Raw genomic sequence first — 12,119 nt, 5'->3', positions numbered from 1 at the left:
GGGGAGAAAAACACCCTGCTCACCCCCAGTCCTTCCTTGCCTCTTCTTTTTTTTTCCCTTTCCTGTTGTTACCCGTCGCATTCCCTGATGTCATTCCTGCCATTGTGAGCCGACAGGCCCTTCCCAGCCTGGGGGACAGCCGGTAAGGCAGGAGGGGAGGTGCAGCTGTGGAGGTGGGGGAGTGGTGGTCACACCAACACCGTGGAGTTGGGCTGGGTCTGAGTGGAGCCCCAGGGATGTTCCCCAGCCCATCCTTCCCAAGGACCAATGAGTAAAATTAGGAGCCTCCCACCTGAGGTCAGGGAACCAGGCCCTGGAGTGGAACTTGGGGTGGAAGATGGCCTCCTTTGTCAACTGATTCATTCTCCAGAATTCAGCTTGTTCTCTGACTCGGTGGTGTTTGAAAGCAACTTTATCCAGGTACCCTTGTGCAGCTCAGGGCCAGTTCTCCTTCCCTTTACAAACCTGTTCCCGGGGATTGGTCCAAAAATGCCGAGGACTTTGAAAGCCCTGGGGAGGAGGAAGAAGCCAGGAGAGCCAGAGAAACGAGAGGGCCTGGGTCCCACGTTCACCTCAGTTTGTGCCTACAGCATCACGGGACCCCCTGCAGGTCAGATGCTTTCGGGAAATAGTTAACACCTGCAGAAGGAGACAGCAGAACCCACTCTACAGGCAGGGTTCATAGGCACCCTCCTGGGGCCACTAGTCCACACTGACTGATTAGAGGGGATGAAGGCAGCTCTAGGAATCCCTGCTCTGAAACCCAACCTTCTTTCTGGGATATGATTATACAAATACCCTTGCATGAGACCAAGGTCCCTGGATAAATTAGCCTTGCCCGGATTCTACCATCCCCCAGAAGAGTAGTAATATGATCTATGGAAGTGAGTGTTTGTGGCCTGGGAAGCATGGAGACACCAGGAGTGCGGGGCGGTCATTTCAATCCGTGTGACATCTCACCAAGGTGCTACCCCCTTCCCTCCAGTGGTCTGGCTGGTGACCACCTGTGCTCCGTTGCAGGTATGGCATCACCAGTCAGCAAGCTGTGTGAGAGGCAGGAGATGCAAAGGGAGATCAGATAGTGTCCCTGGACACGAAGCTTGTGAATTTGTAGGTTTAAAGGACATAGTATAAAATGGTAGCTGTTAAGAAAGCTCTGTGTCAGAGGGTTTGGACTAGCTGAACCCCAAAGCATGAGCAGAGCCCTCCTTCAACCTGGGCAGTTGTGGAAGGCTTCCCAGAAGACGGGGTCGTAAGCCATTCTCTGAGGTCTTGCTGAGACTTTCGTAGAAGAGCAGGGGAAGGACCTTCCAGGCAGAGAGGGACTTCAAGCTCCTGGGTGAAGGCAGGAGGCTGGAACGCACGGGAGGGTCTGCAGTCAGGAATCCATGCGGTGGAGTTGAAGAGTGACAAGGAGTCACAGGAGGGAGGGTGCAGACAATTGGAGGTGGGTGTTGGGCTTAATTTGGAGACCCCTTCACAGAGCAGCGAGCTACTCTCTGACGAGGCCCCCCAAAGGTTCATGGCTGTGGGTGCTCCCTGGTCCCTGCGCTGCCCCAGGGAGCTGCATAGCTGGGCGGTCAGCTGGCAGCATGGCGGGCGTTACGGAGCGGGGGGGGCGTGCTTACGCCTAACACACACTCAGAGGAGAATAAGCAGTATCGTGGGAAATCCAGACTCAAGATCTCAAATTCTAGTCATGTCCTTGGGTGTGAGATTATGGTGGCAGGTTTACTCTCCTAAGATGTTCTCTTTGGCCTAGTATTAAAACTGTTTACATTCTCTGGATGGACGCTAGGTGACTCAGGCAGCAAGAGACTCAGACTGTGCCAGGGAGGGGGCAAGACTGCCTGCTGAAGCTGGCCCACGGCAGAGCTAAAAGCTGCCTTGAACTGATCCAGCCCACGTAGCTAGGCTGCTCCCTCGCTTCCCTCTCCTCAGCATCACCATCACTATCGTCACCGCCAAGAAACATCACCCGCGAGCATTTATTTATTACTCTCCGTGTGTGTGGCCCTCTGTGTTTTGTGGCACATATGAATTTCATTCCACAACATGGGATCCAAGAAATGTTACTTTTTTTTTTTTTTTCAGAAATCAAAATTCACTTTTCTTGGGGCACCATCTACTCAGGCTTGTGGGAACTAACATTTCAGTCATTCCTGGGGCTTTCCCCTGGTCCCCAGTTCCACCACGGGCTGTGAATGGCCCCGACGGTCTTACAAAGCCTAGGATATTGGGAGAAGGCCCTCTGGTCTTGGGAACGTAGGGGTCACTCCTCAGATGTTCCTTACCCTGGTCCCTGTGGTTCCTTAGAGGCCACAGACCTGGTGCTCCTCTGCCCGCCCTGGAGAGTGAGGTAGGGGTGTCTTAGCTGAGACACTCTGCCCCAGTGCCAGGCATCCATCTCCCTGTCCGGCCACAGCCCCGAGTGCTGCAAGAGAACAGGTCCTTATTACACTCAAGACCCAGCAACAAGCCCGGCACTCCCTCATCTTGGGGGAAGCTCCCCAAACCTCCCTCAAGTTGGGCTGCCTGGGTCTTCTCCGTTCAACAGCTCTTTCCTCACTCTCCTCCCCTTCTGGAACTTTCTTCTCACAATCTCCCTTCCAGACCATTAGAAACCTGTGCTGGGGCTTTCCCGGTGGCGCAGTGGGTAGGAGTCTGCCTGCCAATGCAGGGAACACGGTTTCGATCTCTTCTCCGGAAAGATCCCCCATGCCCCGGAGCAACTGGGCCTGTGCTCCACAACTGTAGAGCCTGCGCTCTGGAGCCCACAAGCCACAACTACTGAAACCCGCGCGCCTAGAGCCCGTGCTCCGTAACAAGAGAAGCCACCGCAGTGAGAAGCCCTCGCACCGCAACGAAGAGTAGCCCCCGCTCGCCGTAACTAGACAAGAGCCCGCATGCAGCAACGGGGACCCAACACAGCCAATAAATAAATGAATGAATGAAGAAAGAGAGAGAGAGAGAGATGGAAGGAAGGAAGGAAGGAAGGAAGGAAGGAAAAAGAGAAAGGACGGAAGAGAGAAAGAAAAAGGAAGGAAGGAAGGAAGAAAGGAAGAAAGAAACCTGTGCTGGTTTCGTACTAGTGCATTCTTTTAAAATTAGTAATGCAAAGGACATGAAGAAGGGCAGCACAGCGTTCCAGTTGCCAATGAACTTAAGTCTCTCTGGGGAGACCCACAGGAAGGATAGATTCAGGTCATGACCCAGTCCAGTGTGCCACACACCTGCAAGAAGCACAGGTACTCTAAGCCTGTCGCCAAGTTGAAGAGCCGTTTTCTAGCATCTGTAACCTTCCACCCCTGTCTTCTGCTTCTCTCTGACCCATGTACCTGGGGCTGATTTCTAGGTCACTAAGCCCGGGAACTGGATGGATGTCTGTGAAGGGTCTACCACTGTGATCCTCGGGGTGACCTCCTCGGTGCCCTCCTTGCCACTCCCCAACGTCCTCCTGATGGCGGATGTCACCTGGCCCCAGGGTCAGTTTTCCACCTGGAGCACACCTGGTAGTGCCCCAGTCATCACCCTCAGCAGGTAAAGAAAGGCTTGAGGGAGGGGCCGGATGAATGACTGCATTGTTTTGCAGCTGGACTTTACTTATTTATTTTTTTATTTTGTTGCCTTTGTGTTTTTTTAGCAACATAATTTTCTTTTTTTAATTGGAGTAAAATTGCTTTACAATGTTGTGATAGTTTTTGCTGGACTTTAGCTGAGAAGAAAGGACAGTGTTCTTTAGCTGATGAACTATATAGACTTCATTCATTCATTTAACAAGTATTTACTTAGAGTCTATGTGTACCAAGCACTGTGCTTGGTGCTGTGGTAGAGCACCAGTCCCTGTCTCAGCCTAGTTTTTGAGAATCTAGGCTTCCTTTTGCTTATTTTTTTTGGTCAATATCGACTTAGAGGTTTTCAAAAAGAAAGGTGAGGGCTTCCCTGGTGGCGCAGTGGTTGAGAGTCTGCCTGCCGATGCGGGGGACGCGGGTTCGTGCCCCGGTCCAGGAGGATCCCACGTGCCGCGGAGCGGCTGGGCCCGTGAGCCATGGCCGCTGAGCCTGCGCGTCTGGAGCCTGTGCTCCGCAACGGGAGAGGCCACAGCAGTGAGAGGCCCGTGTACCGCAAAAAAAAAAAAAAAAAGGTGAGCGGTATGATAGTCAAATAGGATTATGAGATGTTGAGACTGAAAAAAAATACTGGATGTATAGGAGACCTCCGTCCATTTTCTTAATCTTTCAGCACAGTTAATCAGGATCTAGGGAGGAGGAGACCTGAAAATAGAGCCAGAAAACCTTAGTTCCATTTCCTACTTAAGAAGATCTAAACTTGGGTAAATCACTTAGCTTCTCTGAGCCACAGTTTCAAATTCTGTAAAATGGAATTAATACTACTTATCTTTCCTTCATCAAAGGGTTGTTGTGAGGACTAATCGAGATATTATACATCGACTCTCAGCCATTGTTATTGGTGTGGGCAGATTCTTTAATAACTAGTAATAACTAAGGCCCTGGAAATCAGAGAAGAGTCGGTCTTAGTGATCATTCCCACTCTCAGACCACGAGCTTTCTCCCTTGGGTGTCCCTCGAGCAGAGGTGAGCACCTAGTGAGGTTGACCCAAGCTCTAGGAAGGCACCAGCTTGGTTGATTAAAATCACTGATGCCTCTGCCATGGGAATTTCCTGATTGTGTCCAGGATTCTCCCACTGAGGTACGTGGAGCTACGAATCTGCGACCAGCTCCAACGTATCCTGAGGGTTAGGACAGTGACTGAAAAGATCTACTACCTGAGACTCCACGAAAAACACCCAGAGGCTGTGTTTCAATTCTGGATCCGCTTGGTGAAAATTCTGCGGAGAGGTCTGTCTATCACCACAAAAGACCCGAGAATCCAATTCTGTCACTGCCTGGTGCCCAAGTTGCCCTGCAGCTCCACCGAAACAGTAAGTTTCACCAAGATCCCGCCAAGAGATCCGTAGGGTCAGCTGGGAATCAGAAACATATCACCTCCCGAGAATTGATGGGCGTTACAGTCTAGTGTTGTGTGGGGATGAACAGACTTCTTTTTCAAGGGTCAATGATATGCACACACCAAATTGAGGTCTACAGACATAAAAAGTAAATTAATTTTGTTTTCCAAAAAGGGATCTATAAAGTACTTCACTCACTTAAAAATTGTTTGCTGTTTTTCACTGGGTTTTTTTTTTTCAGTGTTATAAAGGAATAATGCTCACTGAAGAAAATCAGAAAATTACAGAAAAATCAGCCCCACTTCTCTCCAGCCCCAAGCAATCACTTGGAACATTTTGGCATATTTCCTTCTATTCTTTCATCTTAATTTTTAATTTATGTATTTGAGGACATTAGATATATATACATTTCTGAATGTTGCTTTTTTTCCCAATTTATATTATATCATAAGCATTTTCCCATTTCTTTTAGAAGCCCTTTATATACATCATTTTGGTAATTTCATGCTATTCAGTTGTATGAATGGGTTAAAATTTACTTCACCATTCTCCTAATATCATTCATTCAGAGTTGTTTCATTCAGAGTTGTTTAACATTCAGAGTTGTTTCTGACTTTTCATTATTGTAACTGATGCTACAACAAGCATTTATGTATTGTCCACATTTCTGATTGTTTTCTCAGAATTGATTTTTAGAAGCAGAATTCAAAGGGTACAGACATTTTTAAGGCTCTTGATACATACTGCCAGATTATTTCCAGAAAGTTCATACCAAATTATACTCTCTCCAATAATATGAGTGACTGTGTCACTGTATCCTTATCACAATTGAGAAGTATAAATTTTAATTTTCTAGTATGATAGGCTGAAAAAAAGTGGATTCTCTGATTTTTCAATGAATTTGAACACTGACCTTTTTTTTTTTTTGCATTGGCTCTTGTGTTCTTTGGCCATTTTTCTATTGGCAGCTTTGCATTTTTCTAAATCGATTTGTAAACCAGAGCTTTTTATATATCAGGATTTTTAAGCGTTTAATCTCAAGTTTTTGCAAGTATTTCCCCTAAGGATTTGCTTTTCCCTTTTTGTTTATTTAAGGATTTCTTTTCTTTTGACCCATAGAAGGCTTTCCCAGTACTTGCTTAGGGTAGAAGGTCAGGAAGGAAAAGCTTGATAGATTGGATAGCCTTAAACCTTCAGATTTCAGGATGGAAACACTTTCCTCGTCTTGTGTAAGTGGCATACTTTAGGCACTCTATCTCTGACTTCGAAAGTCAGCTCTGCTGCTCTGGTTCACAAGGTTCAGAGCCTGTGCTCTGGGCAGAGAGCCACAGCAGCCCATCAGGGAGAGGAGGTGATCCTGCTAGGGCCCCATTTTTGGTCTCATGATTCGAGGCCTTGATGTTGAAGGAGCAGGTTCCCAGGACTAGGCTGGCAGACACAAGTGAGTTCCTTCAAGGTTATGGCCCAAGGAAGCCAAGGGCTATCAGGGAGCAGACCTGGCCATCTGACTGCACATTTCTCCATCCAGTCTGGAAACAGCCTCCTGTCATCCTGCCAGTCCAGTGAAAGCTCCATGAAAGCTCTTGGCAGCCGAGCAGACCAGTGACTGTTTCTCGAATCTCTCAGGAAGGTCCCAGCTCACAGCAGACAGGTGGGTCCTCTGTGCAGGCAGTGCCGGCATCCCTTCCCACAGCACAGAGCCATGGCGTGGGGAGGGGTCGGGGTCGGGGGGCGTGGGCAGGGCGGCAGTGAGTGACACCCTCTGCCTACCCATCTCAGTTCCTTCTCTTCACTTTAGACCTTTGCATGTGACGTGTCCCCTTAATTTTATTATAAGCCTGTCCTTGGGAACAGGGTCAGTGGTTGATGGATCTGAATAGTCCCTAGGTAAACCCCAGTGTTTTCATATGGAAGGTGTTCAGTAAAAGGAGTGAGGGATGAATAAATTAATTCAAAGAAGGGCAATAAAGCAGGCTCATGGAGTTATATATTGACTATCTCCAGTCCCAACTCGCAAGGGTCCCTTGGGTAAGACAATCCCAAGGCCTCCGTGCCTCACTTGTCTATTCTGTAAAATGGACAGAATAGACATTAACCCACATGGGTGACCACTGCCGGCTCCAAAGTTTTACTAATCTAAGTCATTGTGTTAGATTCTTTCTGTAACAAGAGATAGAAAACCAAAGCAAGATTGTTCAATTGATACATTGAAGAAGTACAACTTGTAGGGTATCATCAAAATGCAAAATTTTTTCCTTTCCTGTATAATTTTTTTAGCGGGAGAAGTTGTCTTCTTGCCCCCGGATAAAAGCTGGTCCCTGGGCGGGCCCCATAGCATATATGGGCTCCCTCTTAGAATATAAAAAAAGAGTTCTTTGGTCCCTTTAAACTGCAAAAGCAGCCTCAGTTCTGAAGTTAAAACATCCAGTGCCTGAAAATTATCAAAACTCTAAAGTGATCACATCACCCCCCTTCAGTCAGCTTGGCCTCATATTAAGATGGCTCTTCATGTGGGTACTGGACTGTCACTCCTCTCCTTCTGTTTCCTGATTTTAAAGCTGGCTTTTTCTCTTAGGAGCTTTCTTGGGTTCCTTGAAGTCCTCACCCCAATGCAAGGCCCCCGCTCAGGCCCTGGCTCTGCAGGTGTCCATGCACTCAGGCACTAGCTGTCAGAGTCCCTTCACCTTTAAGGGAGTCCTTGCGGGTAGGGTCTACAGTGGCTCCAGGCGGGCTCTTTCTGTCCGGTACAGTTGACATCTTGTCCTCAGGAAATGTCCTCTCAGACTTTGACCGGCTACTGGAGAGAGGACTGTGCCTCCTGGACACAGAAGCAACTCCTCTTCACTCTGTCATCAAAGAAACCTGCTCTCCAGGTTCTGCCACCCTCCACGTTTCCTGGGTGGGAGGGGTGCCCCGCCACCTACTGGGTCTCCCAGACCCCAGGGGCCACTGCTCAAGGTCTCTGGGTGTTCCCAGGAAGCCTCTGTTGTTCAGCTGGAGGGGAACGAAGGAGAAGCTCTATACAAAGGACTCTCCACACATCCTCTCTCTCAATGCTTTCATAGCCTTGCTCTGGGGCAGGGTCCCAGCTGTGGTGATAATGGGTCAGTTCTCCCAGGTCATGGTGCGCCTTTATATGTACTTTCCAGTCTTTTTTTTTTTTTTTTTCAACTTCAAGATAGTATTCTTGAATTGTAATATAAAATTTTCCTCTTTGGGTACTCTTACTATTTGTATGTTGGATCATCTTTGCGTATCTAATTACCTGCCACTTTCTCTTTTTTATTCTTGAAACTCTCCTGCTTTTACCCTTCTGTTTCTCCTAAGGCATTATCTGCTTTGATTGTTTGTTCTTTCTGGCTTTAGGTTTCATTTTGGAAGTAATTTTTGTTTGTTTGTTTGTTTGTTTGTGTTTTGCGGTACGCGGGCCTCTCACTGCTGTGGCCCCTCCCGTTGCGGAGCACAGGCTCCGGACGCGCAGGCTCAGCGGCCATGGCTCACGGGCCCAGCCGCTCCACGGCATGTGGGATCTTCCCGGACCGGGGCACGAACCCGCGTCCCCTGCATCGGCAGGTGGACTCTCAACCACTGTGCCACCAGGGAAGCCCTGGAAGTAATTTTTATTTCTTTAGAAATGTCTAATTCTTTTCTCAGTTTTATCACCGCATTTATAAATCTTTTATTTTTATTTTTTTTATTTTTATTTTTTAGGCTGCACCACGCAGCTTGTGGGATCTTAGTTCCCCAACCAGGGATTGAACCCGGCCCTCGGCAGTGACAGCACAGAGTCCTAAACACTGGACCGCCAGGGAATTCCTATAAATCTTTTAAATTCTGACTTAGTTGTTCTTTCATATGTTCTGTCATTGTCTTAACTTTTAGCTCATTTTGAAATGCTGGGTTGCACTTTTCATTTGTTTTGCAAGCACATCTTTTTAGTGTGCATTCATTTTTTGTAAGGATTTATGATGCTTCATAGCCTCTTTTCTTTTTTTTAATTTTTGGTTGCCTTGGGCAGCATGCAGGATCTTAGTTCCCAACCAGGGATCGAACCCGCACCCTGCTGCATTGGCAGGCAGAGTCTTAACCACTGGACCGCTGGGGAAGTCCCAACCTCTTTCTTACTTATATAATTTTGTGTTGCCTCGGATTATGATTTCTGATGTGAACGTTTTTCTTGAACCTTTGCAGGTGAGGGGCTGGTCAAGGCAGCTTTCTGGTTTGGGCTCCAGAGCTCCCTCTTGTGTCATTTTTGTGAAGTGTTTATGGCCTTGTATTTTTTAGGATTCCAGGGCTGTGTTCCTCTCTCTTATCTTTCCCTGACCTCTCTCTTTCCTTTGCTTTTATTGTTCCTGTCCTACTCAATTTGGATTCCATTTCCAGTGGTTTTTCCTTGTTTGAGGACACGTCCTGCAAGGGAGAGTGTTCTGGTGGTTTTGAGAGTTCTTAAGGCACATACTTCACCAGCCTCTTCAGACTGTACCACAGACTGCACCAAATTGGCTGGCTGCACTTTCCACTGGGAAGCTGCGGGAGATGTAGGAGCTCTCCTGTTTACAGGTACATCAGATGCCCTGTTGCTTCTCTCTGCTTCCTCTCACACAGATACTGATACCCTGTGGGCCTTGGAGCTGTCTGTAGCTGTAATATTTTATCTGAGCTTTTCTCAAACAGGCCTTTATCTGTGTGACTCATGTTGGCCTAAATTGGAGGGGCAGGGATTAACCCCAAAGAGCCATTGTAAGTTTGATTCCACATCAGAGATATTACTGGCTCAGGAGAAAAAAAAAATTTTTTTAATGTAAATTTTATTTATTTATTTATTTTTAGCTGTATTGGGTCTTCGTTGCTATGCACAGGTTTCTCTAGTTGTGGAGAGTAGGAGTTACTCTTCACTGCAGTGCGCGTACTTCTCATTGCAGTGGCTTCTCTTGTTGCCGAGCACGGGCTCTAGGCATGCGGCCTTCAGTAGTTGTGGCACACGGGCTCGGTAGTTGTGGCTTGTGGGCTCTAGAGCGCAGGCTCAGTAGTTGTGGTGCGTGGGCTCAGTAGTTGTGGTTCGTGGGCTCTAGAGCGCAGGCTCAGTAGTTGTGGCGCACGGGCTTAGTTGCTTCGCGGCATGTGGGATCTTCCCAGACCAGGGCTCGAACCCGTGTGCCCTGCATTGGCAGACGGATTCTTAAGCACTGCGCCACCAGGTAAGTCCAAAAGTTTTTATATTGGTTTCTCAGCTTGGAAGTTCTTGTACCATATATCATTTCAGACCTCACCAGTATTGGGACAGTCCCAAAGATAAGAATTTTCAGCAGAGACTTTTGTTTTGACCCAGAATCCAAGTTGATATAGATGAGCTTGTGGCACTGGATGGATTTCCTTCTGGTGTCCCTTTTTGCCAAGACGGTGGCTTTGAAAGTCCTGGACTTATGTAAATACCTCAGTTAATGCCATACCTAGCTCAGGCCCAAGACTTTATCTCCTGTGTCACGTGGCCATAAAAACCCAAGGCCTGGGTCACCAAGACTGTCGAGTCCCTCAGGCAGCCCCACTTTAGCTCATACTTCATTGATCTTTAATTTTGGTCCCTGGGATTTTTACTTTACTTTTTGTGAGTTTAACAATGCATTTAAAATTGTGTAGATTATATTTTATCCAGCATTTCTAGGTGTTTTGTGGCAAAGACATTTTTAGATTATTAGGCCATATTGCCAGTCTCTGGCTAAATAACCCTAAAATTAATTTCATTGGAAAAAAAACCTCACTGTACTTATCTCTGAATAGTAAGTGTGAGTGATTTTTATTTTCTTCTGGGTGCTTTTTTATAGGTTGTTTTTTTCATTTAAAATAAGCATGTATTTCACTTAAAATCAAAATTTAAAAAAATTTTAGCCCAGTGTGTGTTTATCTAGACACACAAGTGGTTGTGATGGTTTTTTTTCAGTTGTTATTGTTTTGGAGAGCTGTCTGAGGTTTTCTTTGCACTTATGCTGATACCTGGCAGGCTATAGTGGGCATCAGGCAGATCCCAGTGGGTTCAGGTCCTGCCTTTGACTCATAACATGTTACATTCTCAACACATAAAAGCAAGGCTTAAGATTTGGAGGGGTATCTGTTCCACTTCAGCAGAGATGCCTTCGCTCCAGCCTCCCTCCCGCTTGGCTTTCTCTGCTCAGGTTGCTTGTAGGTACTTCATGCCATTAAATACGTGTTGTCACTGCCCATCATTTCCATATTTAGATCTAGGTTCAAGGCACTCATGCTGGAAAAGACGTAATTTTAAAAGTTTTAAAATTAGATTCTTAACAATGCTTTCTTTTTCTTCTATTGCTTTCAGTGACCCCAATATCCTGGACTACTCCAGAAACACCAATACCACCACTGAAATAGACAATTTCAACTGCTACGACAAGACACCCTCTACAGTGACATCACCTGTCAATTCGAATATACCCATGAGAGCCACCTTGAGCTACAGTTTCTGGGAACAAGAGAATCCAAAGGAGCACTTCCTGCAGGCTCCTGTAGCCAGTTCCCTAGGAGAGAACTTCGTGGGACCCTAACACCTAGGCAAAACAGGGTCATCTTCCCAGGCTTCATTCAGTCCACTTGCTACAACCTTCTATCATGCTCTCTTCCTATTGTGGCCCAGATGACCATGGGAGAGGTAAGATGGTGTTTATAACAAGGTGCTTCGGTACTTCCACCAATAAACCTCCAAGTGAGTCCCTAATTGTTATAGGTTGTGCTATGGGGGGTGGAGGTGGGGAGGGGCTGGAGAAGGACTAATTAGGAGCAATAGCTCACTCCTTGAGAAATAAATGGAAAAAACATTCTGTTAGCTCAGTTGAAACCCCCAAACAGCCAAGCAAAGCCAAGAAAGCCAGTCCGGAGGAAAGGACCAGGGGAGAAATCCAACTTCCTCTTACAAAGGGATGGGGGAAACAGAGACAGGGCTGCTACAAGCCCAAAGTGAAAGAATCCTGAGAATGACGGCAGTCAACTAGGAGATGTTTTTGTGTTGCCCCACTTACCTCAAACAAGAATGTGAGTCTTCCTGCCCCGTTCCCTGTGTTAAGGTAAAGCTATGAAAGGTCATCCTGGCCATGCAAACTTTGGTTGCTAATGAAGATGGGGCTTCTGTCAAGGAAGATG

General features: G+C 47.0%; 1 protein-coding gene across 1 annotated transcript; it reads left to right on the top strand.

Annotated features, from left to right (window-relative positions):
- The first annotated feature begins 267 nt into the window (after window positions 1-267).
- GARIN1A (golgi associated RAB2 interactor 1A) lies at window positions 268-11,527 on the top strand. The gene is given in 6 exon segments (XM_067042248.1): window positions 268-420; window positions 3,356-3,540; window positions 4,697-4,943; window positions 6,499-6,540; window positions 6,542-6,621; window positions 11,329-11,527. Coding segments are annotated over 6 exon segments (906 nt in total).
- Window positions 11,528-12,119: the final 592 nt, after the last annotated feature.

The sequence above is a fragment of the Kogia breviceps genome, chromosome 9 (assembly GCF_026419965.1).
Source record: "Kogia breviceps isolate mKogBre1 chromosome 9, mKogBre1 haplotype 1, whole genome shotgun sequence".
NCBI lineage: Eukaryota > Metazoa > Chordata > Mammalia > Artiodactyla > Physeteridae > Kogia > Kogia breviceps.
Note: the sequence above shows the minus strand (reverse complement) of the source record. Positions and strands in the feature narration are given on the sequence as shown.